The 24,531-nt window shown below is 40.6% G+C and overlaps 1 protein-coding gene across 9 annotated transcripts in view; it reads left to right on the top strand.

The window, feature by feature from the left end:
• The window catches only part of crebbpb (CREB binding protein b), an 81,042-nt gene that overhangs the window by 44,377 nt on the left and 12,134 nt on the right, over nucleotides 1–24,531 (top strand). For 4 of the 9 annotated variants that reach the window (XM_056261709.1, XM_056261707.1, XM_056261708.1 and 1 more), the window contains exons 3-15: nucleotides 12,938–13,099; nucleotides 13,476–13,719; nucleotides 16,034–16,147; nucleotides 17,436–17,669; nucleotides 18,166–18,256; nucleotides 18,602–18,739; nucleotides 19,126–19,191; nucleotides 20,828–20,945; nucleotides 21,060–21,228; nucleotides 21,334–21,396; nucleotides 21,892–22,016; nucleotides 23,530–23,712; nucleotides 24,174–24,494. In XM_056261709.1, the coding sequence (XP_056117684.1) occupies nucleotides 12,938–13,099; nucleotides 13,476–13,719; nucleotides 16,034–16,147; nucleotides 17,436–17,669; nucleotides 18,166–18,256; nucleotides 18,602–18,739; nucleotides 19,126–19,191; nucleotides 20,828–20,945; nucleotides 21,060–21,228; nucleotides 21,334–21,396; nucleotides 21,892–22,016; nucleotides 23,530–23,712; nucleotides 24,174–24,494 (2,028 nt within the window). The remainder of the gene's footprint in view (nucleotides 1–12,937; nucleotides 13,100–13,475; nucleotides 13,720–16,033; nucleotides 16,148–17,435; nucleotides 17,670–18,165; nucleotides 18,257–18,601; nucleotides 18,740–19,125; nucleotides 19,192–20,827; nucleotides 20,946–21,059; nucleotides 21,229–21,333; nucleotides 21,397–21,891; nucleotides 22,017–23,529; nucleotides 23,713–24,173; nucleotides 24,495–24,531) is intronic. The other 5 variants (XM_056261713.1, XM_056261711.1, XM_056261712.1 and 2 more) reach the window with 2 other exon arrangements.

Raw genomic sequence — 24,531 nt, 5'->3', positions numbered from 1 at the left:
CATGGTTAAGCCGCGCCCGCTCCCCCTAACTTACTCGCGGCCGTCGCTGGGAGGAGTTTCCTCATCTCAGCTCGTTACAGGCACACACAAACAGTCAATTCGGAGAGAAATAAAACGCACATAAATTATTTAAACGTAAAACCGAAAGACCGCAATTCACAAGTGCGTATTGAACCGTGGATGTCGTACCGAACGGTTCAATATTATATTGAGAATTGTGGCATCCCTAATATATATTGACCCGCGTTCTGTTTTCTATCATGCGCTGTGCACGTTTGCGATGGCGTAAGATGCACGCAAACACACTAGGGTTCGGTAGAATTAAGTTGAGTGTGAAACCAGACCAACGCTGCGGGGGCGCCGGGAACAATCACGCTCGGGCTCGGACCGCAGCAAATGAGCCCAGTGTGAAAGCACCGTCACCTGCCTCCGCAATTTTTTATATCAAAGCAGTGAAGGCGGGGGAGGGGCAAGGAAGAGGATGGCAGATTAACCAGCAGGGCGCACACGGCGCACAGACTGGTGAGTGGAGGTGAATTACAGTGAGCCGTTTGAGACGGGAGACCAAAAGTAAATATGCGGATAATAGTAAAACGATACGTCGACTAAAAAAATTGGCGCCGACTAAATTGCATGGTCGAATCGCGGCAGCACTACTTGCGTGTAATAACGAACACAGCAGTCATTTTGATGTTTCTAAATCCGAACCGCTGAAGACACAGTGGAGTTTTGTTTTCGAAGGGAATATTCCCCACGAGCAACGTCAATGCTTTCATTTTTGCGCAAATCATTTCTCACCAGACTGCTTTATAAACGAGGGTCAGTATGAGCTGGTTTTGCTAAGAAGCTGCTCCTGAAAAAAGAATCGGTACCAACTATTCATGCCCCTGCTGCACCTCCAGAAGAAGTGAGTGTAAAGTTTTATTAACCTTTATTTTAATCTTTGCAAATCGCTTGCACGCTTCACGATGAATGCGTCTAAGGTTTACACTCAGGCTACAATACGGCATGTTTTCTATGTACGACCTTCTCAATATATTTCATAATCCCACGTTTATAATGAACAATGCGTTATGGTTATTGTGTTATTACAAACTGTGTACGCAGGTGTTAAAGTTAACGTGGTAACACTACACTAAGCTTGCTTTTGTAGATGGTTTATAACGCTGTCTGTTACTGATTAAGAAGTAATGTCAAAAAATCTAATTGATACGGTTGCACAAATGTGTCCTCAGAAACTCCCGCTGCCATTCTTTCTCCAAAATATACCCTCAACTGTTGTCAAGGCAACACTCCACGTGCGTTGTGCAAAACGCACGCAGAACGGAGGGGCGGAGTGACCAAAGCTCATTTTCATTTAAAGACACATGCACTGAAACGGTGTGCTGAAAACAGAGCTGTTTTTGACCAGGTAAAATTAGTGTTTTCTTACAATACTAAAAATGAGAATTTTTAATTAAAGTATATTACAAACTTTTCATTTAGACCCTAAAGAATCATATTAACTTGTATAAAAATGGCATTATATGACCCCTGTAAAGAAAAGATTGCACAGAAAGGTAGCTGTGGCTATCGCATGTGTCTGACTGTTGTGGTTTTACAGGAAACCAATCGGAAACCAGTCTGCTACTCGCAATGTGATTTTCTCAGAAGTGAGCGCTCATCAAGCACTTGTGTTGGGGTGTTGGGTTCATATTGAGAAATCAGTCAATCGATGGAGTTGGCAAATTAAACATTGTGAATAACTTCACACAGGCTGCCAGAGTGTTTCATGGGTTTCCATATCTGCTGTTTGTTCAGAGGTGAATAGATGTGCTGTCAGCAGTGTGGCGTGTGTTTGCATTGCACACAGATTATGAGAGTCACAAGTGCAGGTGAAGTGTGTGAGATGAGTCCACATCAGAGTGTCAGGGCTTGTGTTCAGTGTAGTGGTATACAGTATAGTATGTCTGTACTGAGCTCTTGCTTGTGTCCTAAAGCTATTCATAGGAAATCTGTGTTATGGTTTTCACAAATTCTGGCTTTTCATTTAGGTTTTTCTAGGTTCTGTTTTGTTAAGCATCAAAAAGAATGTCTAATTAAATTAATCTTGAACATATTTTAATTATTCAAAGTTATTAAACTAACTAAATGTTAGGACTGGGTTGTATGATATTGTGCGATGGATGAAATGTGAGATTTTGCTATTCTGTTTATATTGCGGTGGATATATTTGAATGGCTGTTAGTAGGCAGAAGTGATTTATGCCATTTATTTACACATGAGCATCGGTAATGTCGTGACTTGCAGCATTAAAGTCAGCATGAAATATTCACCTTATCCATTTTTAAATGCATTTCATTGATCTTATTGTGAATGATTCATCCATGCATTTTTCATTTGTAATAACAAATAAACCTCGTTATTATTCTCGATCTTCTGGTAAAACAATATGCCGGATTTTTCCGTGTTTCATGTGTTTTTGCGCTCTTGAAGTGCACTTTGGGAAGGGAACGTCATTTGGTCCTGTCCCTGTCCCAAATGGGCCCCTTCATATGGTCTTTCGGTCTTGTTGACTTACAATGGCCACCGTGTGCGTGTGATCGTGAAGTCCAAGAGACTGAAGGATGTCCCATTTGTCCATTTTAGGTTTCAGAAGGGTGCTCATGAGCACCCACCTTTAAAGTTGATATTCGCCCTCGATGCGCACTGAAGCGAGGGTCGCTGCAGACTTCTTCCTGGTAATGCACCTCCGGAATAAATTTTTTTAAATAACCCCTTAAACCATGACTTCTGGCAAGTTTTGTGGATAGAAATGGATATTTTTGAGACATACAAATATGACATACCATCAACAGATTCAAAGCATGATTATTGCAGCACGTACCTTGAACCGGTCACAAACAGAAACCTTCATTTTATAATTTAATTTTTATTTTATTTACTAAAACATTTTTAAAATCAAAAGTTGTATCTGTTAACATTATTTAATGGACAATGAATGAAGTGAACAAACATGAACAATCAAGTGTTTGTTTGTATTAAATAACATTCACAAACATTAATTAATGTTGTAAATATATATTGTTCACTCAATGTGTTGATGTTAGTAACGCATTAAGTAATGTTAATGAATGGTATCTTATTGTAGTGTTACCAAACTATACAGGAGATAAAACGTTTTATTTGACTTGACTGTTGTTTTATTTAATCCAAAACTGTGCGAATTGTTAATTTTAAAAGGGCTTTTTAAAACTGCTAAGAGTTATCCAGCCAAGAATAAGCCTAGAACTGCTTTTCTGATGGACCGACTAATAATGACATAAATAGAGATGCACCAAAACTGATACCAGTAAGTTACTCGGGTGTTGGTCCGATACTGTGCTCATGTAGGCTACTTGTAAAACTACCGCGATACAACCGCACCCGAGTCCACTTTAGGGGCCGTTCACATATCGCGTTTTTTTGCGCGCAAATTCGTTATGTCAATTGTAGGCGCGCTCATAATAGAAGTGACGTGGCTATGCCGTGGCGAGATGAAAACATCTCAACCGGTCATGTGACAAAAACCAACCGATCAGCTTCGGCCTTTCCGTAACATCGAAAGCTCGGCTGAACAGCTGATCATAGCTGTACAGGGCGGCTTTTTATTTCTCATCTCCATAAATATATCTAGTAGTAAAGCTAATGCAAGGGCTAGAAATCAATTAATTATTTGCTGATACTTCCTCGTCCTCATGGAGAGCGCAGTTCGTACCGCTTTCTCCTTTCCACAAGCGCTTGGTCTCCCGTGGCGTCTGTCGTTGCTATGCAACCATGAGCATGAGCGCGCTTGCCGCGGGCCTACATTTGAAATAACGAATTTGACATTAGCCTAATCTAAAATATTTCCATAATATTTCCTCCTTTCTTGTCAACAAGTGGATTCAGAGCCACCGCATTAGCAGCGCCGCCGGTCGCCATGTCTCAGTGTTTTTAGCTGTGTAAGTGAAAGAAGTGAATGTCTTGATATTACTGATCATGTGAAGATTTTGCAGTGGTGCTGAAAATCCAGCTGCGCCGCTGCTGAATACATTGTAGGGGAAACACTGTTGTGGTAAGTAGTGCTGCACGATTAATCGAATCGCAATCGTAATCGCAATCGTAATCGCGATGTCAAACCTATGCGATTATATAACGCAAAATGCCGCGATTTTATATGAACACAGCATCTCTTCTTTTTTGTCATCCTTTGACTAGTGTTACATGATCCCGCTCTTATTCGTGCAAATGCCTTAAAACCATTTTGCACGACAAGTCAAAAGAGAGCGCGCTGCCTGTGAATGTCCTGAATGTGACTCACAGAAAAACACGCGTCAGTATAATTGCGCATGCACAGACCGGGTGCCAGAATACAGTTCTCTTTCGAGCTTGAACGAACAATAACACACACAATTATGCCAAAATGTCGTTTTGTCGATTATCTTCATAACATAAGAGCAGTCTTATGATGGACGAAAAGAGTTGTGCTTGTGAGAGAATGAGGCGCGTGTGAGATATGCGTCTCGGCAACGGCTGCTCTTAAAGGGCCAGCAGCAAATAAAGCGTTCTGTCAGTAAAGTTAATCAAAGAACAAAGGGAACAGAAAATTACTCACTGCTCTTGACTAAAGAAGTTTTGTGGGTTTAATAAGGATTAGTCTATAATATATAATTTATAATTCATGCAGCGCAGACTGTTTGATAACTTTATTCAATTTCTGTATATAAATCTGTATATAAATCCTCAATCCTACCTGTTAAGACAGGAAGGGCACAGGTAAATATGGCATTTATTATGGGTTTTATGTGAGGATTGTTTGAAGTTCACTTAATTTAAAAGCTGTTATTATTATTTTTTAAGCCTAATAAATATTTTAAAAGTTGATAGCTTTCAATTGTATTGATGGAATCACTGTAATGTTGGATGGCTATAATTAACGTTTAAAATGTGGGGGGTGTCGTCATTTTTATCCAGACATCAATGGTTTATTGATCATTATAGGTGTTATCAATCATTTAGTTGTTGTTGCTAGTTTGAGTTGAGAAATACACATTAATACACAGAATGATCACTAATCTGTGTGTGCATTTTACTTTAGAACCAAGCAAGTTGACTCATGAAACCATTTGTTTATTATATCGCATATCGCAATCGCAATATTGACCTCATTAATCGCAATATGACATTTTCCCCAAATCGTGCAGCCCTAGTGGTAAGCTTGCTGCGATAGTCTGTGTTGGCGGTGTTACCAGTGTTCAGCCGCAACACCGGTTAGATTATAGATAAATAGTAATAACTAATAAAATCAGTTAGTTCAGTTAGAAAACAGACTCTACAATTAAAAACTGAACGAGTCTGCATAATAAAGCGTGAACCGAACGAGAGTCGCAGCACAGATCAGCAGCAGGACTCGGTAAGACAAGACGACGGACCAATCAAACAAGCCGCCCCCGAATTGGTGCTAATTTAAAAGCCAAACTAAAATCCGCACGGGCATTCATAACGGTGAGTGTCCACTCACGCAGAGCGAGCAGAACAGACTGAGCATTTACAGTTCATACCAGTGGACGCTCAACTTCCATAGGAATTAATTGAAAACGCTTGCTCTGCTCCGCACCATTATGAATGTCAGTGCGGACGTAAGCATTTTACTTTCGTTTTCAAATTAGCCTTTTAAAAGCCCCCGCCGGTGATACTAGTATTACCAGTGTTGTCACACGCCGATTAACTGGTGGGAAAATATCCTCACCGTCACAACCCTAGTTTGTGGTATTTTACTAACATTTGTCACGCATTTCATATGCAGTTTATATAAGTTTCATAATTAAGAAATGAGTTTAATAGTAGCTAAATTTGATAGTGTTGACTGCAAGTGAGACGTCAAGTTTTAAAGTTGAGAGCAGAGACGGAACACACAATACACATAAAGAATATTTAAGAAACTTCATTATAAAATGTATATTATTTTATTTCTAACGATTATAAAAACAGCAATAGTAAAAATTCCTGTTGTTATACATCTGTAATATTTTGGTCAAGTTTTCCGGTGTCAAATAATTCTGTTCTCGCTTACTGGAAATTAAATTTAAAATGACAGCCAATCATAACAAGTACATTTTTAAAATGACAGCAACTGGAATGAGATTTTGGCCCAATGAGATTTTAATTTTGTGTTGATTTTAAAAAAGCAAAAAATGAAAAGCCAAATGACCAATAAAATTGCTGCTTGTAGTTGTGGCTTGTTAGAAAAGCCAGATTAATGTGGAAGAGGATTTATGGCTTGCTATTTTAATGGCGTCACGGAGCGTGTTGAACGACGGGCAGCAGAGATGTGTGTTGCTCAGGACAGGGAGTTCCTCAGCGTGGCACGTTCAGCAGTGGTGTGTGTGTGTGTGTGTGTGTGTGCAGCGCTAATGGCTGCAGGCTTGCATTAGTGACAGTGGGGGAAGGGCTGGTTTACACACGCCGCTGGATGAGCTCTGATCTGACGCTCTGCTGCAGAACCGTGCTGGGAAAAGTGGTGTAAATAACTCCGGTTCTAATGCAGATGTTCATTTACTTGAACAGCTCATTTTATTTAATTTTTCTTTTGCATTAAATGATGGTTAATGGCACACTTTAAAGTTGGCATGAGAAGAAAAATTCACCAGTCTATTTTCTAAATGCACATATTAGATCTTATTGTGAGTAATTCATCTGTGCATGTTTAATTAAAAAAAAAAAAACGAAAAAAAAAAACTTTGACCCCGTAATGTTTAATCAAAAAGCATCACTTTTTTCCTCTCGTGATTCTGGATCGCTCCACAAAAATGAAAACAGTTATCCTTCTGACACTGTTTTTTTTAAACCCGCTCATTCTATTTCTATTGGTGAATTACACTGAAAATATTTTCGTTCTTTTACATTGTGTCTTTGGAATAACTTAAAGGGATTGTTCACCTTAAACAGGGTTCTAGACTGCCACCATTTTTTGAGAACGTGCGAGTTAAAATTTGACGCGACTCGCGAGTGTCTGCCTACCTGCATTTGCATTAGGGATTTACCTCATCTGTCACGTATTGTCGACTACGGCAAATCGGCTGTTCTCCCGTAGTTAGTCCTGTTGGAGTTTTTCCCTCTTTTACACCTCGTTTTTAAATCACTAATTCGAAAGCAAATTCATTGCAGTGTGGAGCAAAGCGAGCGTTTTCAATTAATTCCAATGGAAGTTGAGCTAACATAGGAATGAACCTAAAACATTGACTACGTTTACATTAGGGATGTCAACGATTAATCGATGATCGATTAATTGTCGATAACACGTTTAATCGATAAACCTTATCGATCATCGATTAAGCAGGTTCATGCGCGTGCGTGCTGCTCAACCGCGAAACATGTAAGCGAGCGCGCCGGAGTTATGTTTGGGACTATTTTACACCTTCATCATGACTATAAGTTTGCGTGTGCATTCGCTGCCTTTTGTTTTGTACAAATGTAAGTTGTAATAGTTTATTTTGTGTGTGCCTATCTATATCTGATTTATCTCATATTGGATGCATTTGGTTAAGAATTGACGCAGCGTGATCTTTAGCGCGCGCAGCTCAAATGGCAATGCACGACTAATAACGACTATTGGGACTGTCATATTATATAACATTATAAAGAGAACAATATTGTACAACATTGTGAATTCTTTGGGTTTTGTTGCCGTGTCGCGTTGTTCCAGGAAGAGCGCGTCCACAACATGAGTCATTCTGAATGGCACGTAACTTAGTTCAAGTTCACTTGTGCATTCACGTCATTTTGTGCAGATATAATTTGTAATATTATGTTTATTTTGTATATATCTGATCAATCTCATAGGATGCGTTTCTTTGAGTAAAATAACGTGCTAGCAAAGTGCTCAACGGTTAAGTTATTCATTCAGCGCGCGCCGCTCAAGCAGAATGCACGACTAACGAGGATTAATTTGGGACTGTCATATTACATAACATGAGAACACTATTTTATTAAATCGGTGTGAATTCATTGGGTTTAGTTGCCGTTTTAAGTGCGTTGTTCCAGGAAGAGCACGCGTCCACAAGTCACACATTCTGACAAGCGCATCTGAGGCGGCGTTGGTGACACGTTGTATTAGTCGTTATATTTGATTATTAAATATTTTATTTAATTCAGGGCCTGAATTTCGTTGGGGGAAATCGGGGGGGATTTTTTTTTTTTGAGGGGGAGAAGGGCGGGGGGCATTTTTTCCAAACAAAAATTACATTTATCTTGCCTAAATGTTTGCGCTCATTGCATTTTTACAATGGGGTAATATTGTTGTTAAGAGTTTACACAACACAAGGAAGCTTGATTTAAATTGTTTAATTAAATTGAAAAAAGTAGCACAAATAAATACAATAGAATAAAGATACAAATAAAGACAAATAAAGAGAAAAGTTTTTCAATGGGTCTAACTTCATATAGGCCTACAGAAACTGAATAAAGTAATCAAATGGAAAATAACACTGGGTAGTATTTTAGTCCTGAATAAATTAAATATATATAGGCTATTAATCCTGATTCCTTTAACTTAAAGCTATATTTTGTTGTTTTGACAACTAAATTAATGAGCTAGTGCACGGATCCTGTGTTCATTATACTGGCATGCGTTTTATGCTTATTAAAAGACAAAACCGACTATGTTTAGAGTATACTCACGAAGACCGAAATTGACACAATTTTGCGTGTTAAAGCAATATAATCCGCGAAAAATAACTTTTGTTACTGGCCAGCTGTTTTTGAGGCGGATTCTCTATGAATGTGCGCATAGAAAATAATCTCAGAGAGCGTGCGAGCACTGATTAGTTTAAAATCGCTTGAATGTTTAAACTGGTAAGACTTAAAACGACGTGCAAAGGTAAACTTCAGTCACGATGCACTGCTGGCCCGATTGTGCAAGTGAATATTCCGTCATGTCCCGACTCCTAAACGCGAGTGTGTATTATCGCCGCAGCGCTTGATGCTTGCCTTGCACAACACATTTTGAGAGAAGAGATAGAAGACGCGGCACCGCTGAACACTCACGCTGTTTGTGAAATTGCGTCTGGAAGATAGTTGTTAAAAGAATGATTTGATTTTATAATCTGTGTGGATTACGATTGCGGTAATTTCCTGCATTATAAATGGGAGACCTGTGGGAATTATTAGAATTATGCGCAATATCGCTCCGAAATTCGAGCCCTGTAATTTAATTATCAAACACATCGAAACATTTTACAATCCTACTAGCCCTTTATTTAGATTAAAACCATTCTCATTAATTTGGTGAGGAACATAGCGGTTTGAGCAGCATTTGCAGACGCTGTCATGCTGTTGGCCATATGCACTGCAGCAGACGCATATTGCAGTATTAAGGCTAACGATTAATCGATTAATTGATCGTTAATTTAAACGACGATCGATCATGGGAATTTGTGAAAATTGACATCCCTAGTTTACATGCAGCCAATAACCCGTTCAAAACGGGGATATTAGCAATAACCCGGTCGCGCACGTCCATGTAAACACCTGCAAAAACCCGAATATGCTTATATCCCGGATTTTAAAAACCGGGATATGATACCTGGGGTACCCCTTTTCTAACCCGAATTTTTGGTCATGTAAACACGCATCGGCATATCCCCATAGTGATTTGTGTTCTGCGCATGTTCTATTCGCAAGGAATCTTGGTCTTTTGAGTAGAGGAACTTCTCGGCGCATACAAAAACCTGCGTGCAGTATACCGGAAGTAAACATGGCGAGACGCAGCACAGCATACTTTTGGAGCGAGGTCAGTACCAGCACCAAAGCGCAAACAAAGGCGATCGCTATCTGCCCCGAACTATTCATTATCAGCGTGTTGCTGCTATTGCTGTTGTCTTTGGATTAGGGATGTGCACGAATATTCAAATTTTCGAATATTCGATCTGTAATTATTATTCGAAAAATAAAATACTATTCGAATTTTATCGAATTTATGAAGCCGTAGCCTAAATGCTTTGCTGGCCGTAAATGCAGTGAATCCCTGATAAATCCCAAGCACTAACTCGCAGTTATAACTAAATCCTCTGGGTGGCGCTGTGGCGCGTGTTTAACAAGTTGTTTGTATTTGATCACATAATGTCGTCGTCTGCCTCGCGAAGTTTGGAATTAGACTACTAGTTGAAAATTATGTTACTAAATGATCTTACAGAATGGAATTACTTTTGATCAAATGAATTAATTAATCTGAGTTATAATATCATCAACACAATGAGAAATCACATGAAATCCAAACAGCAGGCGACTGAGGAAAGACAGCTGTCCATCACTACGACTGCAGGTAAGCGCAGCTGTAGCGCTCGTGTTCCGAGAGATGATACTAATCTAATAGCAAAATTATTTTTATAGACATATACTTCCCTTAAGTTTCATTGAGAGAGACAGGTTTAAGAACAGAAAACGCAAAGTGCTGTTAGATTCTTATAACACCGTGACCGCTTGTGTCTCTGAATCGTCTGTCAGTGCAGCGCGTTTTCTTACTCGAGCATAAATTGCTGGCGGCGCCCCTGCATGTGGACATTATTGTTTTTCTCAACATAAACGTGAAACAATATACACGATAATCATGCTGACTCGAGTGTGTGTGTACGTTCTGTTCGATATCTGGCGCAGTCTGCTACTCTGCTTTATTAGGCGTTTTTTTCCCGCTCGCGCTGCTTGAGCTTAAATCCTTTTGTTATTTATATTTTGTTTACACATAGGCCAACTGTTTAATGTTTTCAACTAAAAGAAAACTGTAACATATATTGTAAGCTTGTTGTGTATTGCCTAATCGTAAGCTTGTTAAGAAATGGTGACAAAAACTTTTTGAAAAATGTACTAAAAAAATAACGTCTTTTTCGTTAAATGTCATGTAAATAGGCTAAACGAATATTCGAATATTCGATTTCTATGAGCCCGAATATTCGAATGCATTATTTTTGAAAAATGCCCATCCCTACTTTGGATACAGGAAGAAGAATCGGAAATGACGCATAGTGCGTCTTAAGGTTGTCCGTACGTCTTGACGCTAACCGTGCGTCGCCGTTTACATCGGGATATTGCAATTCCATGTATACAGGAGAAACTCTCTCGACTCACGCATGTAAACGGGTTATTCCTAATGTTTTAGAAACCCGAATAGTGACCTTAACCCGACCATAACCCGAAAATTGGCTGCATGTAAACGTAGTCATTCTCTCCTTGCCAGTGGACACCGTTATGAATGCCTATAAAAAAAATCAAAACGACGGTGGGGGCGGTGGGTATGTAAACCTGTGTAACACCGAATATCGCAGCAAACCTGTCACATTTGATTGTTAAAAGATTAAAACATTTTGCTAATATGAGGTCTCGTCACTGTCAGTCTTTTTACATCAGTGCAAAACTAAGGTATGGAGATTAAAGCCCTATTCGGACGGGATTAGTTTTACAAGGGTGGATGGAGTAATGTAATTTTACCACAAGATGTATGTAATATTAATGGCCTATTCGCACGGGATAAGAAATCTCAGTAAATCTAGCAGATGTCGAAGGGGTAACTCGATTTATACACCGCCGTCACCTCCCTGTCATCATGTGCGTATTACGTTGCCTCCTGATATTAAAGGGATAGTTCACTTTGAAATTAATTTTTGATATATTTTAGCTTACCTCAAGGGCATCCAAGATGTAGGTGTCTTTGTGTCCACAGTATTTTCAATTTTGATATTTTTAGGTCAAACCGTTCTTGTCTGTCAGTCATATAATGCAGGTCTATGGGGTCCACCTCAAAGAGCATGCACAGAGAAGTCTAAATTAAACATGATTTAATGACTCGTAAATGTAAGTACACATTGATGGCCTAAGACACGAAACGAGCGGTTTGTGTGAGAAAACGAACAATATTTATATCGTTTTTACCTCTTGTAAACACAGCCAGGTCCAAGTGATCTGATGGCGCCGGCGCTTCGGTCTTTTCCGGAAAGCGCCGGAAGTGAAACCTCGCACGTCACCAGTGCAACCTGTGTAAAGAATGAGTCTAGAGCCCTATAAAATTAAAATCATTTCATTTACTCGCCCTCTTGTCATTCCAAGCCTGTAAGACTTTAGTTCATCTTCGGCACACAAATTAAGACATTTTTGATGAAATCTGAGAGATCCCTTTATTGACAGCTACGCAACTACCACTTTGACGCTTCAGAAAGTTCATAAAGAGATCGTAAAACGAATCCATATGAATCAGTCGGTTTAGTCAATATTTTCTAAAGTGACACGATCGCTTTAAATGGTCATACAATCATGGTTTCCACAAAAATATGAAACAGCACAACTGTTTTCAACATTGATAATAATCAGAAATGTTTCTTGAGTATCAAATCATCATATTAGAATGATTTCTGAAGGATCATGTGACACTGAAGACCGGAGTAATTCAGCTTTGATCACAGGAATAAATTACGTTTTAAAATATATTACAATAGAGAACTATTTCACAATATTACTGTATTTTTTTTTATATTACTGACCCCAAACTTTTGAACGATAGTGTATAAATTCTATATATTGCGTCATCAGTGAATCTTTAATTTGGTGTTTTTATAAAGAGCCGGTGGTTTCTTGTTCTCAAGCTCTGCTACACTGAAAGCTAAAACTGTATCCACCTCTCGTGTGTGAGCAGACGGATGTCACCGAGCAGCTGATGACAGTATCTTTTAGTACACTCTTTGACCTATGAACGTTTGGCTTGACAGCGTCTACGTTACACTGGCAGAGGGCTGAACCTTGTGCCTGCAGAATGCTCTCTATGAATTTTAACTGAAATGCTACCGTTAAAGCTGTTTTGGGCCACATTTGCTCCGTTTCTTGAACTTTGGGAGAAATGCATGAGAACTAGTGAGGTTTATTGATGCTAAAGCTCTTTTTTCTTTTTCCATAGATGGGTCTTGCAACCCCTAATGGCCCATTCGGGCAGCAGTATGCACAGGGTTCGGTCCAGCAGATGTCCAGCGCTGGATTAAACGCTCAGATCCAGAACAAGGCAGCTCTCCCCAACAGCCTCCAGCCCACCCTGAAGGGTGCTTCCAGCGTGCCAAATCTGGTGAGTAACCCCCCCACAGCGGGCTCTGGTTCAGTCCACAACACTTCTGGTCTCTTGTCTCTGCGTCACGCATCTATTCAGCAGCTAATTATTATTTTGGAGAGCTAATTGAAATGCACGTTTACATTCAGCAGAATATGACGTAAAAAGTAACAAAACTGCCGAATTAAGTCTAAAATTGTTGTTGTGCTTGAACATTCAGATCAGAAAACTGACTTAGACTGCTCCAGCATAATGTAATTAGGCTAACAAAGTATCTTAATTTTAATGTTACAGTAGATTTATCGTTCAAACCAACTAAGAGTGTTTAGAAAGATTTCTTCTTTACATTAAAACAGAAATGGAGCTTCTATCTAATCTAAACTCTTTCCTCCAGCTGCAGCAGCAGGTGTCCTCGGTGGGCATGGTCCCGGGACAGGGGGTGTCAACAGGCCCCACGGCCGACCCGGAGAAACGCAAACTGATCCAGCAGCAGCTGGTCCTGCTGCTTCACGCCCACAAGTGCCAGCGGCGAGAGCAGGCCAACGGAGAGGTGCGCGCCTGTGCCCTGCCCCACTGCCGCACCATGAAGAACGTCCTCAACCACATGACCCACTGCCAGGCGGGAAAATCCTGCCAAGGTGAGAGGCAGAATGACACCAGTTATGTTAATATATAACTGGACTCCAACAATTGACCCAAGCTATGAATTTTATACAACTCTTGGTCTTATGTAATTTCTGAGTCGATCTGAAAGTGCTTGGGTATTCATCCAACCACATGTCTCTTTATCCACAACCATATTTTAGTAATGACTGTACATCTTTGTGTTGTTGAACTGTCTGGCTGGCCACTCAAGCTTCATGTAAACATGGGAACTCAATCTTGACTCTCGTGGCCTCACTGTCTAAGTATGATGGAGTCTGGAACATTGAAGCCGCTTTTACTCCTTGACGTGATATCATTTGGACAGAGCGTTTTCTCATGTAAAAAAAAAAAAAAAAAAAAAACTAAATGCATGCAAACAAACTTTGTTCATCAAGAATGTAAAATGTCTCTTGTTTATTTGTGGTTCTTGCTAAGATGAGCATGACTATTGTTAGAGGGACCTGAAACATATCTAGGTACCTTAATCTAATAAGCTTTTTTTGGCGTCCAATCTGGACCCATTCCGCACATTTCCACGGCACAAACTGAGATGGAAAAAAGTTTAAATAATAAGTTTGGCAAAACTACATTGCTCCCATTTTAATCAATCTCACTGTCTACACTGGAAAATGTTGCAAAAAGCTCCAGCCAACTTAACTAAAATTACACCGATCAGGCATAACGTTATGACCACTGACAGGTGATGTGAATAACACTGATTATCTCTTCATCACGGCACCTGTTAGTGGGTGGGATATATTAGGCTGCAAGTGAACATTTTATCATCAAAGTTGATGTGTTAGAAGCAGGAAAAATTGGCAAGCGTAAGGATTTAAGCGAGTTTGACAAGTACCAAATTGTGATGGGTAGACGACTGGGTCAGAGCATCTCCTAAACTGCAGCTCTTGTGGGGTGTTCCCCTGTCTGCAGTGCTCAGTATCTATCAAAATTGGTCCAAGGAAGGAACAGTGGTGAACCGGCGACAGGGTCATGGGCGGCCAAGGCTCATTGATGCCCGTGGGGAGCGAAGGCTGGAATAAGGCTCGGACCATGTGATCCGATCCAACAGACAAGCTACTGTAGCTCAAATTGCTCAAGAAGTTAATGCTGGTTCTGATAGAAAGGTGTCAGAATACACAGTGCATCGCAGTTTTTTGCGTATGGGGCTGCATAGTACCAGTCAGAGTGCCAATGCGGACCCCTGGCCACCGCAGAAAGCGCCAACAGTGGGGACATGAGCATCAGAACTGGACCACGGAACAGTGGAAGAAGGTGGCCTGGTCTGATGAATCACGTTTTCTTTTACATCACGTGGATGGCAGGGTGCGTGTGCGTCGCTTACCTGGGGAACACATGGCATCAGGATGCACTATGGGAAGAAGGCAAGCTGGCAGAGGAAGTGTGATGCTTTGGGAAATGTTCTGCTGGGAAACCTTGGGTCCTGCCATCCATGTGGATGTTACTTTGACACGTACCACATACCTAAGCATTGGTGCAGACCATGTACACCCTTTGATGGAAACGGTATTCCCTGGTGGCTGTGGCCTCTTTAGGGTTAATGCATCCTGGTGCACCCCTAAATGGTTCAGGGATGGTTTGAGTAACAGAACAATGAGTTAGAGGTGTTGACTTGGCCTCCAAATTCCCCAGATCTCAATCCAATCGAGCATCTGTAGGATGTACTGAACAAACAAGTCCGATCCATGGAGGCTCACCTCGCAACATACAGGACTTAAAGGATCTGCTGCTAACACCTTGGTGCCAGAGACCACAGCACACCTTCAGGGGTCTAGTGGAGTCCATGGCTCGACGGGTCAGGGCTGTTTTGGCAGTTAATATGAACTCCCTTTTTTATTTTATCTGCTCCAAGAAAGTACACTTCCTGAATGCAGTAATCAAATACAACTGAAGTCTGAACACAGCAGACGACAGGACCATTTAGAACAAACACTAGTAAATACTACAAGCGCATGAAACTGTCAAGTGTACTTAAGTTACAATAACGCGCGCACACACTTGCACTCGACTTTGCTCACACACACACTCCCTTTCACTTAAAAAAATTCCCCCTTTCACCCACCAGTGACATTTTTCACCAGTCTGTAGTTTCAGGTATGCAGTAATCAACCACCTAGTAGTGCAACCAGCAACTGCCAAGACCCTAATAACCACATAGCAACACCGTTCAAACATGAATTATTCATATTTCCTTTCCTTTTTTATATCTTTTGAAGTATGTGATTGCTCAGTAGTGTAATTTCTTTGCAGCATAACAAAGTTTTTATGTTGTTTTGTCCATTTCCACAGTGGCTCACTGCGCCTCCTCTAGACAGATCATCTCGCACTGGAAGAACTGCACCCGGCACGACTGCCCCGTCTGTCTGCCCCTGAAGAACGCCAGCGACAAGAGAAACCAGCAGCGTACGTCTTATTCACATTTTAAAAATACTCTATACATTCTCTGCATCTCTTTGATGGAGGAGGATTTTGACCACATTTTCAGAGATATACTTCATGGCGCTATATGTTACGGCATTGCATAAACGTCCCACCAGCACTGTCATGTGGTTTAATTATGGTTATTTACTTTTTCCATAAAGAATTTCTTTATGTACATTTGCCATTATGCACAACGTTGGCCATTCTTTACAATTGGTAAAGCAAAATAATTAGTTTAATGTGTGAACACAGGTTTGTTACTGTACTTACTGTGTGGTTCTCCATCTCATGCTTCGAGAGACCGGGTGCGTTTGTATGAGTGCTGCCACCTGTAGGTCATGCGTGCATCTCGGCTGCGCGCTGAATGTGAAAGCATGAGACCAGCAGCAGATTCCGGCAGGCAGCGGGGCTGTAATCTGACACCGCGGGGGAGGGGCTCCACCCTTCGTTTTTCAGGGGGGCGGGACACAGAGAGCTCCCGCTTTCCGATTGGACAAATCGTTTAAATCCCCCTGTAGTGGCAACAGAAGCACGTTCTCTCAGTCTCTCTTGCAGTTCTGCTCTGTGCCGCTGCTCTGTGTTTCCAAAATGGCTATTCCACTTCAGTCGCTTGTGCGTCCAGTTCAAGTGGAATTACTGCAAAATTGCAACTAGAAAATATATTTTTTTCATGTATTCATTTAGTTTGTTTTAAATTTTTCATTTGTATTTAGCAGGCACGTTTATCCACAGTCATTTACATTTTAGTTATTTATGAAGAACATTTTTTAATATTATGGGTAACACTTTACAATAAGGTTCATTAGTTAACCTCAGTTAACTATCTTAGTTAACATGAACTAAAAATGAACAATACTTTAGCATTTATTAATCTTAGTTATTATTAATTTCAACATTTACTAATACGTAATTAAAATCAATATAGTTTTTGTTAATATTAGTTAATGCACTGTGAAATAACATGCACAAAATGCACAGTATTTTTATTAACTAACACTAACAAAGATTATTAAATATTGTAACAAATGTATTGCTCATTGCTAGTTTGCGTTAGTTAATACATTGACTAATGTCAACTAATTAACTATATCGTAAAGTGTTACTTAATATTGTTTGTAGATATTAGTGATTTTACCAAGGTTAAGGGTTGTTAGGCCTAATCTGAAGCAGCAATTTACATGATATGAAAAAAGTATGCAATTTTAGTTCTATTATAAAGGTTTAATGGAAATATTATTATTTAACAAATGTGTTTTTGTGGTATTTGCAGCAATGCTGAGCTCCCCTAACACTGGCATGCAGGCTCCGCTGGGCCCCGTGGGCACGAGTCAACCCGCTGCGCCCGCCATCAGCAGCGGCACACACATAGACCCCAGCTCTATGCAGAGGGCGTACGCAGCACTCGGGCTCCCGTACGGGAACCAGCCGGCTGCGCAGACGCAGGTCGCAGGACAGCAGCCCACGCAGACCCAGCAGCAGCAGATGCGCTCCATGACTTCTTTAGGTATCAACTTCTGAGGGAATCTGTAATGTTACGCGTTATTGAGTGTGTGGTATTTGAGGAAAAGCGGAATATTGTGAACGATTCAATGTTACATGTTCATTATTAACCTTGAAAGTTGCCGTCATTCTGTAACTTCATCTTGCATCATTTTAAATGCGTTGAGCCATTTACTAAACATGCACACAAGTGCAATCAGATCTATATATTGCATATTTACAATTTCTGAATGCAATTTATCAAACACTTTCAAAGATGCACACAAGTCCAACATCATTTTTATTGCATAATTAGATTTGCTAAATGTAGTTCATCAAATACCTTAGTAATGATGGGACATAATAAAGTGGAAAGATCAAAACTGGCATATAAAGTGCATCTTGGTCTATAAGCGATATATTTTGTTGCATCTGGTGTCAGTATGCTTTGAAACTTCATGCTGCTCATCATGTGGTGTATTCGTGTGTAACCCCTGTCTGGTTTCCCACAACATCTTCAGGCACTAACCAGATGAACATCGGCGGTAACGGTATGGCCGATCAGACGAGCCTTCACACTGATTCCTCTCTCCCCTCATCCCTCAACAGCAAGTGAGTCTTTTCACCTTTCATCCCTCGCCTTTAACCTCTCACACACACTGCAGAGCCGGAAATGTGCATCTGTAGAGTACAGCAATGTAGGAGAGCAAACGGTGTCAATGTGGAATGATTTTTACAGCCGTTCTGAAGCTATAATGGGTTGTAGTGTCTGAAACTTCAAGGAAATCTGAGATGATAAAAGGGAGGAATATTTTTTTAATTGTTTTAAAACGCATATGCCAGGTTCTTTGTCAGATTTTTGTCAAATTATGCACCCTGTTATGTAGAAAAATCTTGAAATATGAATTTTTGGGAAGTGAGGTTCTGAAAACTAATGTTGTAATCCTGCTCTCACAGTCAGATGATGTCAGACGGGTCTAACATGGGCGGCGCTGGGAACCTGCCCACAGCTGCACCGCTGTCAATGCCCGGCATGAAGAAGCCCTGGCACGAGCACGTCACTCAGGACTTGAGGAATCACCTAGTGCACAAGCTGTGAGTTGGAGAAATCATATTTCACATTTTCACTCACCAGCCAATTTGGCTTCTTAAGTTGCCAGCCATTCAGAACTTCTAACAGCCAAAACAAAAATATCAGGTATAAACCAGCTTAGATTTAAATATATTTATTATTAAATCCGATCCTAAATCATTGTTTTGCTTTCAGCTTCACGACAGTCAATCACTGTTTGCAGATATCATTCAAATAAAATAAAATGGAAATAAAACAAAATTCTCTGTGACTTCTCTTATGATTGGCATGAGTTTACCTGCACGTAGCAATAAAGACGCTAGGGCGCTTTTTTTGCCCAAAAGTCTTGGACATGCGGCATTTATGAGAACAGGCCTCTATAAAAAGTGGCCTCTTAATTGTCTCCTAGGGCTCTGGCGGAGCGTTTACCAGTCGCACAGCAGACGGGAAGCGCCGCGCTGCGGACATCTCAAAGGCAGGCTTATCGCACACCGGTCACGTCATTCTGTACTCGCGTTCTCAAGTTCAAGGCAGCAGTCCAAAACAGTGAATCCAATCACAATACAGGCAAAAGTTCACTTCAAGTGGCGTCAATGAGTTTGAATTAAGATATTTGGGAAAAAAACAGCGGAAACTAGGGGTGTAACGATAAACTCGCCACGATTCGATACAAATTGCCATACTGAACTCTCTTATGCTTATCGTGATAGTTTAAGCCAAAATCGTTTTTATTTATTTATTATTATTATTAAACGAATATTATTGTTGTAATATTATTATCAGGACTCACAAATATTGCCCCATTGCATTATTAAACATTATATTCAACATTATATATAGTAGTTTAATGTAGTAATGTCACTGAAAGAAAATAAATCACGTAGGATTTGCGCTTTCAATACAGGCCTTCGTTGGATAGCGCGCACGGCTTGTCATATGTCTGCCTCTCCTGCTATTAATGCACTCTACATATAAGAATAAACCATCTAAAACACTTTGAATAATCATACTACTAAAACTAAATGTGATATGCTGATTTAAATAATGTTTGCTCTTTCACTTTGAGGAGTTAAGTGTACAAGCATCAGATGATCAATGCAATCCATCACAACTCTAATCGCAAAAAAGCATGTCAAAATGACTATTCCCAAACTATTTTCCAGACTATTTTACTCACTCATGTTGTTTTCGCACGTCACGCAAGCATCTAAACATTTACAGTATGCTCGTCGTTGTAAATCTGTTCATCACATAAAGCCATCGTGTCTCTTCAGAAGACTTGGATTTGGATTAGACCGCTCATTTGATTATTGTTACGATACCTTTGATTTTTGTTGGATCTTTTAAATTTTAGAGGAATGGACTTTAAATGGAGGGACAGAAATCGCTCAGGTTTCCTAAAAATATCTTCATTTGTGTTTGGCAGTTGAATAAAAATCTTATAGTATATGATGACAGAATTTACATTTTTGGGTGAATTATAGCTTATAAATACAGTTGAGCTGAGCCTTGGATAAAACGAACTCTTTATCGCGAATCATATCTCGATATAACGATGTATCGTTACACCCCTAGCGCAAACGGAAAGAGAAAGTGCGATCTATATTATTTCTCTATATGAAGCATATTTATTCAAGCAACAAAAACAAACCCGTTTCTGAAAAATGCACAATACACAAATCACCTAGGGTGAAGTCAGTTCGCACATATATTTGTCCTTAATCGTTGTATCCTAATGGAAAACCATGGTGTGGTTCGGCATGATTTTGAACAGCCGGAGTCGTAGTTGGGCGCCGCTGTTGTGCGTCTGCGTACGGTCATAGAAAACAATGCGTTCGAATTTAATTAATTTTTCTCTCATTGCGCGACCCTCTTTATGCGTTGTTTTGAGGCTCCGTTTAGGGGAAGGGCTCTGATAGCAATGGCATGCGAAGTGATCGAACATAATTTATGAATCATAACCCGCCGAATTGGCTAATGTGTTGAATTGCGTTACACGCCACAGTGGATTTTCACTCGCATTTGGCGGGTGTCACTTTCAAACCCTGTTCACAATCATGATTTGCCAAGGGCAGTTCTCTTAACACTGTATTCTTTTAACACCCCTACAGAGTTCAAGCCATATTCCCGACGCCTGACCCTGCAGCACTGAAGGACCGACGCATGGACAACTTGGTCGCGTACGCGCGTAAGGTTGAAGGGGACATGTATGAGTCGGCCAACAGCAGGGTAAAGTACCTGGACTATCGTGCTACATTTGAACTTTCCTTCAATATGGTGTGTGTGACTTAAGAAGGCACCAGGTGGTCAATGTATTCATATATTTTAAAATCTTGTGATCAGGATGAGTATTACCACTTTCTGGCTGAGAAGATCTATAAGATCCAGAAGGAGCTGGAGGAGAAGAGAAAGTCCAGGCTGTCGAAGCCACAGATGGGCGCTCAGGGTCCTCAGCAGCCTGGCCTTCCCCAGCCCAACGCTATGGGTCCTGCACAAGCCATCCGGCCACCAAGTTAGTGGCTTTGCTTTTTTAATGCTCTGATCTTCTGGATGTTCAATGTTCCCTGGCTGCTTTCGTGATGTGTTCAGCTGCTCAAAATATTCCTTATTTCCTCAGATGGACCTGTCCCTATGTCCAATGTGCCAAATCAGTTGATGGCCCGGATGCAGGTCCCTCAAGGTATAGTCTTCTTTTTGTAGACATGTATACACTACCGTTCAAAAGTTGGCACATTTTTTTAAAATGATTTTGGAAGAAGACTCAAAATGGCATTTATTTGATCAAAAATACAGGAAAACAGTAATGTTGTGAAATATTTTTACAATATAAAAATAAATTGGGTCTTTTTGTGCGTTATTCATCTTTCTAATCTTTTATCAATATGTTACATGAAGCGGCAGACTTTCTGAAATTTTGCACGTTGGCTGACACATTGGTAGTCAACCTTAATGTAATTAAAGTCAATAATAGCAAATAATGATAGATTTAAGAAGATTTTGACTCTGAAATATGTCATATTACAGGAATAAAATAGGTTATGAATGCCATTTCATGTTGACTTGGGAAGGGGAAAAAGCAGTCAGACTGGTCATACTAGTAGCGCAGGAATTACTCAAAAGCTTCAATCCCCCTTTTATCAACTTTTCAATGTGTTATTCCCATCATGCTCTGCAGGAATGGGCCAGTTCAACCCCGTGACCATGCAGAACGTGCAGATGTCCCAGTCGCCGGTGGGAGCTCCTCGCGCAGCATCCCCTATGACCCACCCCCCTCAGATGGGCATGGGTAACGTTCCAGCGGTGAGCATTACCAAAGACTACAGAATAACACGAGACGCGGCACTCGTATTGTTTTAAATGGGGAAAAGTGCATCGCTCATATGGCGGAATAAATCCCGCCTTCTAAATAAGAGCCAATTGCCGATTGGTAAAGTCATCGTGTCACTGTAGCTGCCGTTAGAAGCTCCGGTTCGCATAGACCTTATGTAGCTCCGCCCCTTTTCAGCGCTGCGCTCGCTGTCTTTTGTCTTCCGGTCTGTATCACAGTGATCTTGCGTATTTATAAATGAACGGCTCGTTTAAAATCTTCCCGGTCTACTGACATTTGCTTTAAATATTACAATCCTCACGATAACTTTCGTTAACTTTACAATAAGTAAATCCACTTCACCAGCTAATTACTCCTCGACAGCGATGCCATAGAGATATACAGAGCGACCGCAAAAACAGAAGTTCAAAGACAATATTCAAAAGATGGCTGCGCGCTTGTTTCTCATTTGCTTATTTGATGTTTCCCCATTCAAAAGAGACCCGAGAGGCATTTCAAAGATGGCTTCCGAGTGAAATTACTTGTCTTAAAGGGACTTTGGCATTACTCTACAGTTTGTTGACACTAGTGAGCTCCCTGGCTGTCTACCCAGGTGTTACCTTAAAAAAACGGCTGATTTGAATTGCTCTACATAGGCAACAAGACACGACTCACAATCCATCCGATTCCAAGAGAATTTGCTTTTAATGTTGCTAAGCTAACAGCTTTATACTCTCATTAGAGTGCAACATTTAGATGCCTGAAGTAAAAATCCCATTAATTTTCTCCATGGGGAATTGATTTTTAACATTAACTTATAAACTGTAAATCAGTGGAATATACTATTCTGTACTATTTCAACATATATAAATCTTGGTTAACACCATTTCCTGGAGAAAACTACTTTACTGATGATTCTTATAAAAAAACAACGACACTCTTTTTCGAGCAATTTGCAGCAAAATAATTCCCATATAGCACTGCGAATGATGTAATTGAGTCTCCTACACTCTGAAAATAATTAAATAATAAATATTTGTATATTTATGCATTTTTTCAATAAACGTAACAATAAATGTTGATTTTATATATCAACACCGTCTTGTACATGTTGTGTAATAAATACTTTTTTGCCTCAAACCAATGTTTGCAATGTTGCGATTCACCTTGTAGCTGGTTGGTTTGGTTCATGGCGTGTAGTAAATATTTAGAAATCTTTATGGGGATAAATTCTTCTGGAACCAAGGCTGGTCGCTGTTGCACAGAGTATAAAATGTATAATGCATAAATATTGGATAAAATAATATCTTTTTATTTATACATTCATATTTTTCAGTTTATTTCTAGACAACTTTGTTCTCGAGTGGTCTGCCATCTTAGATTTGCATTTATATAGACTGCTCACTAGGAATTTAAAACAATCCTGTTCACTAATAAAGAAAGAATGGCAGTAATATATACTTCTGTGGCTCAATTCTAACTTCTCTTAATATTTTGTTTTTGTAGATGGGTATGTCTCCCTCCAGGATGCAGCAAGCAACAACCATGATGGCAGGCCATGCTAACAATATGGTGGGCCAGCCGCCCAACCAGAACCAGTTCATGAACCAGACGCCCTTCCCATCATCAGCCGGGGGCATGAATGTGAATGTAAACCTTGCCCAACAGTCAGGACAGTCTGTCCCACAGGTGAGGAGTCAGAAATGTCCATTCTCCATCGGAGTTTCGTTGTTTGTGGTGCTACTTAGGCTTTCAAGTGAGACATTTCACCACCACAAACACTTCCTGACTTCCTGGAATATGATGAGTGAAATAGTGCCCACCCACTTTTTCAGCTGTGTTAGTTACGAAAGTATTTTTCCCATTCATTTTTCCACAGCGATTTAAAAAAAAAATCTGTTATTAGCCATAAACCAAGCGAACCAGCTAAGAGCTGAATCGCAACGATAAAAATGTTTATTTGAACCAAACAAAGTTTTAAAAAATTGGACAAAAAGTTAAACTACTGGTTAAAAATGAATGTCCTTATGGAGAAAATGAATGGAATTTACTTCCGGAAACGGCTGTGGCAGTTCATTGTAAATGGCGGCCAATGTGGTTTGATTTGCTATATCATCTGAGTCGCTATGCCCTCCATCTCTCCTCTGCAGCAGCAACAGAACGCTAACCTGACCCTGAATGCTGTGGGCTCTCATGGCCCCCCGTACGCCCTGTGCTCCACCCCTCCTCCACCCTCCACCCCATCAGCAGCTGCTAGCCTACAGCCACTCCAGACCCAGCCTTCCACGCCGGCCTCCGCTGGAGGCCACGTCACGCCCACCCACATCCCCAGCGGCCTGCCCCGCCCTCCCTCAGTCCTGGGCTCCTCCCCTGCCCCCTCCCAGCCGCTCACGCCCCTGCAGTCCCAGCCTGAGCCCTCCCTGCAGATGCAGCAGCCCACCTCTGTGCAAGCCCAGCAGCCCAGCACTCCGGTGAGGATCGAAAACACAGCCTCGTTTGCAGTTGTAT

The sequence above is a fragment of the Rhinichthys klamathensis genome, unplaced genomic scaffold, assembly GCF_029890125.1.
Source record: "Rhinichthys klamathensis goyatoka isolate OS25496 unplaced genomic scaffold, OSU_Roscu_1.1 h1tg000185l_1, whole genome shotgun sequence".
Lineage (NCBI taxonomy): Eukaryota > Metazoa > Chordata > Actinopteri > Cypriniformes > Leuciscidae > Rhinichthys > Rhinichthys klamathensis.
The sequence above is the reverse complement of the archived record's forward strand: the minus strand, read 5'-3'. Positions and strand labels throughout refer to the sequence as shown.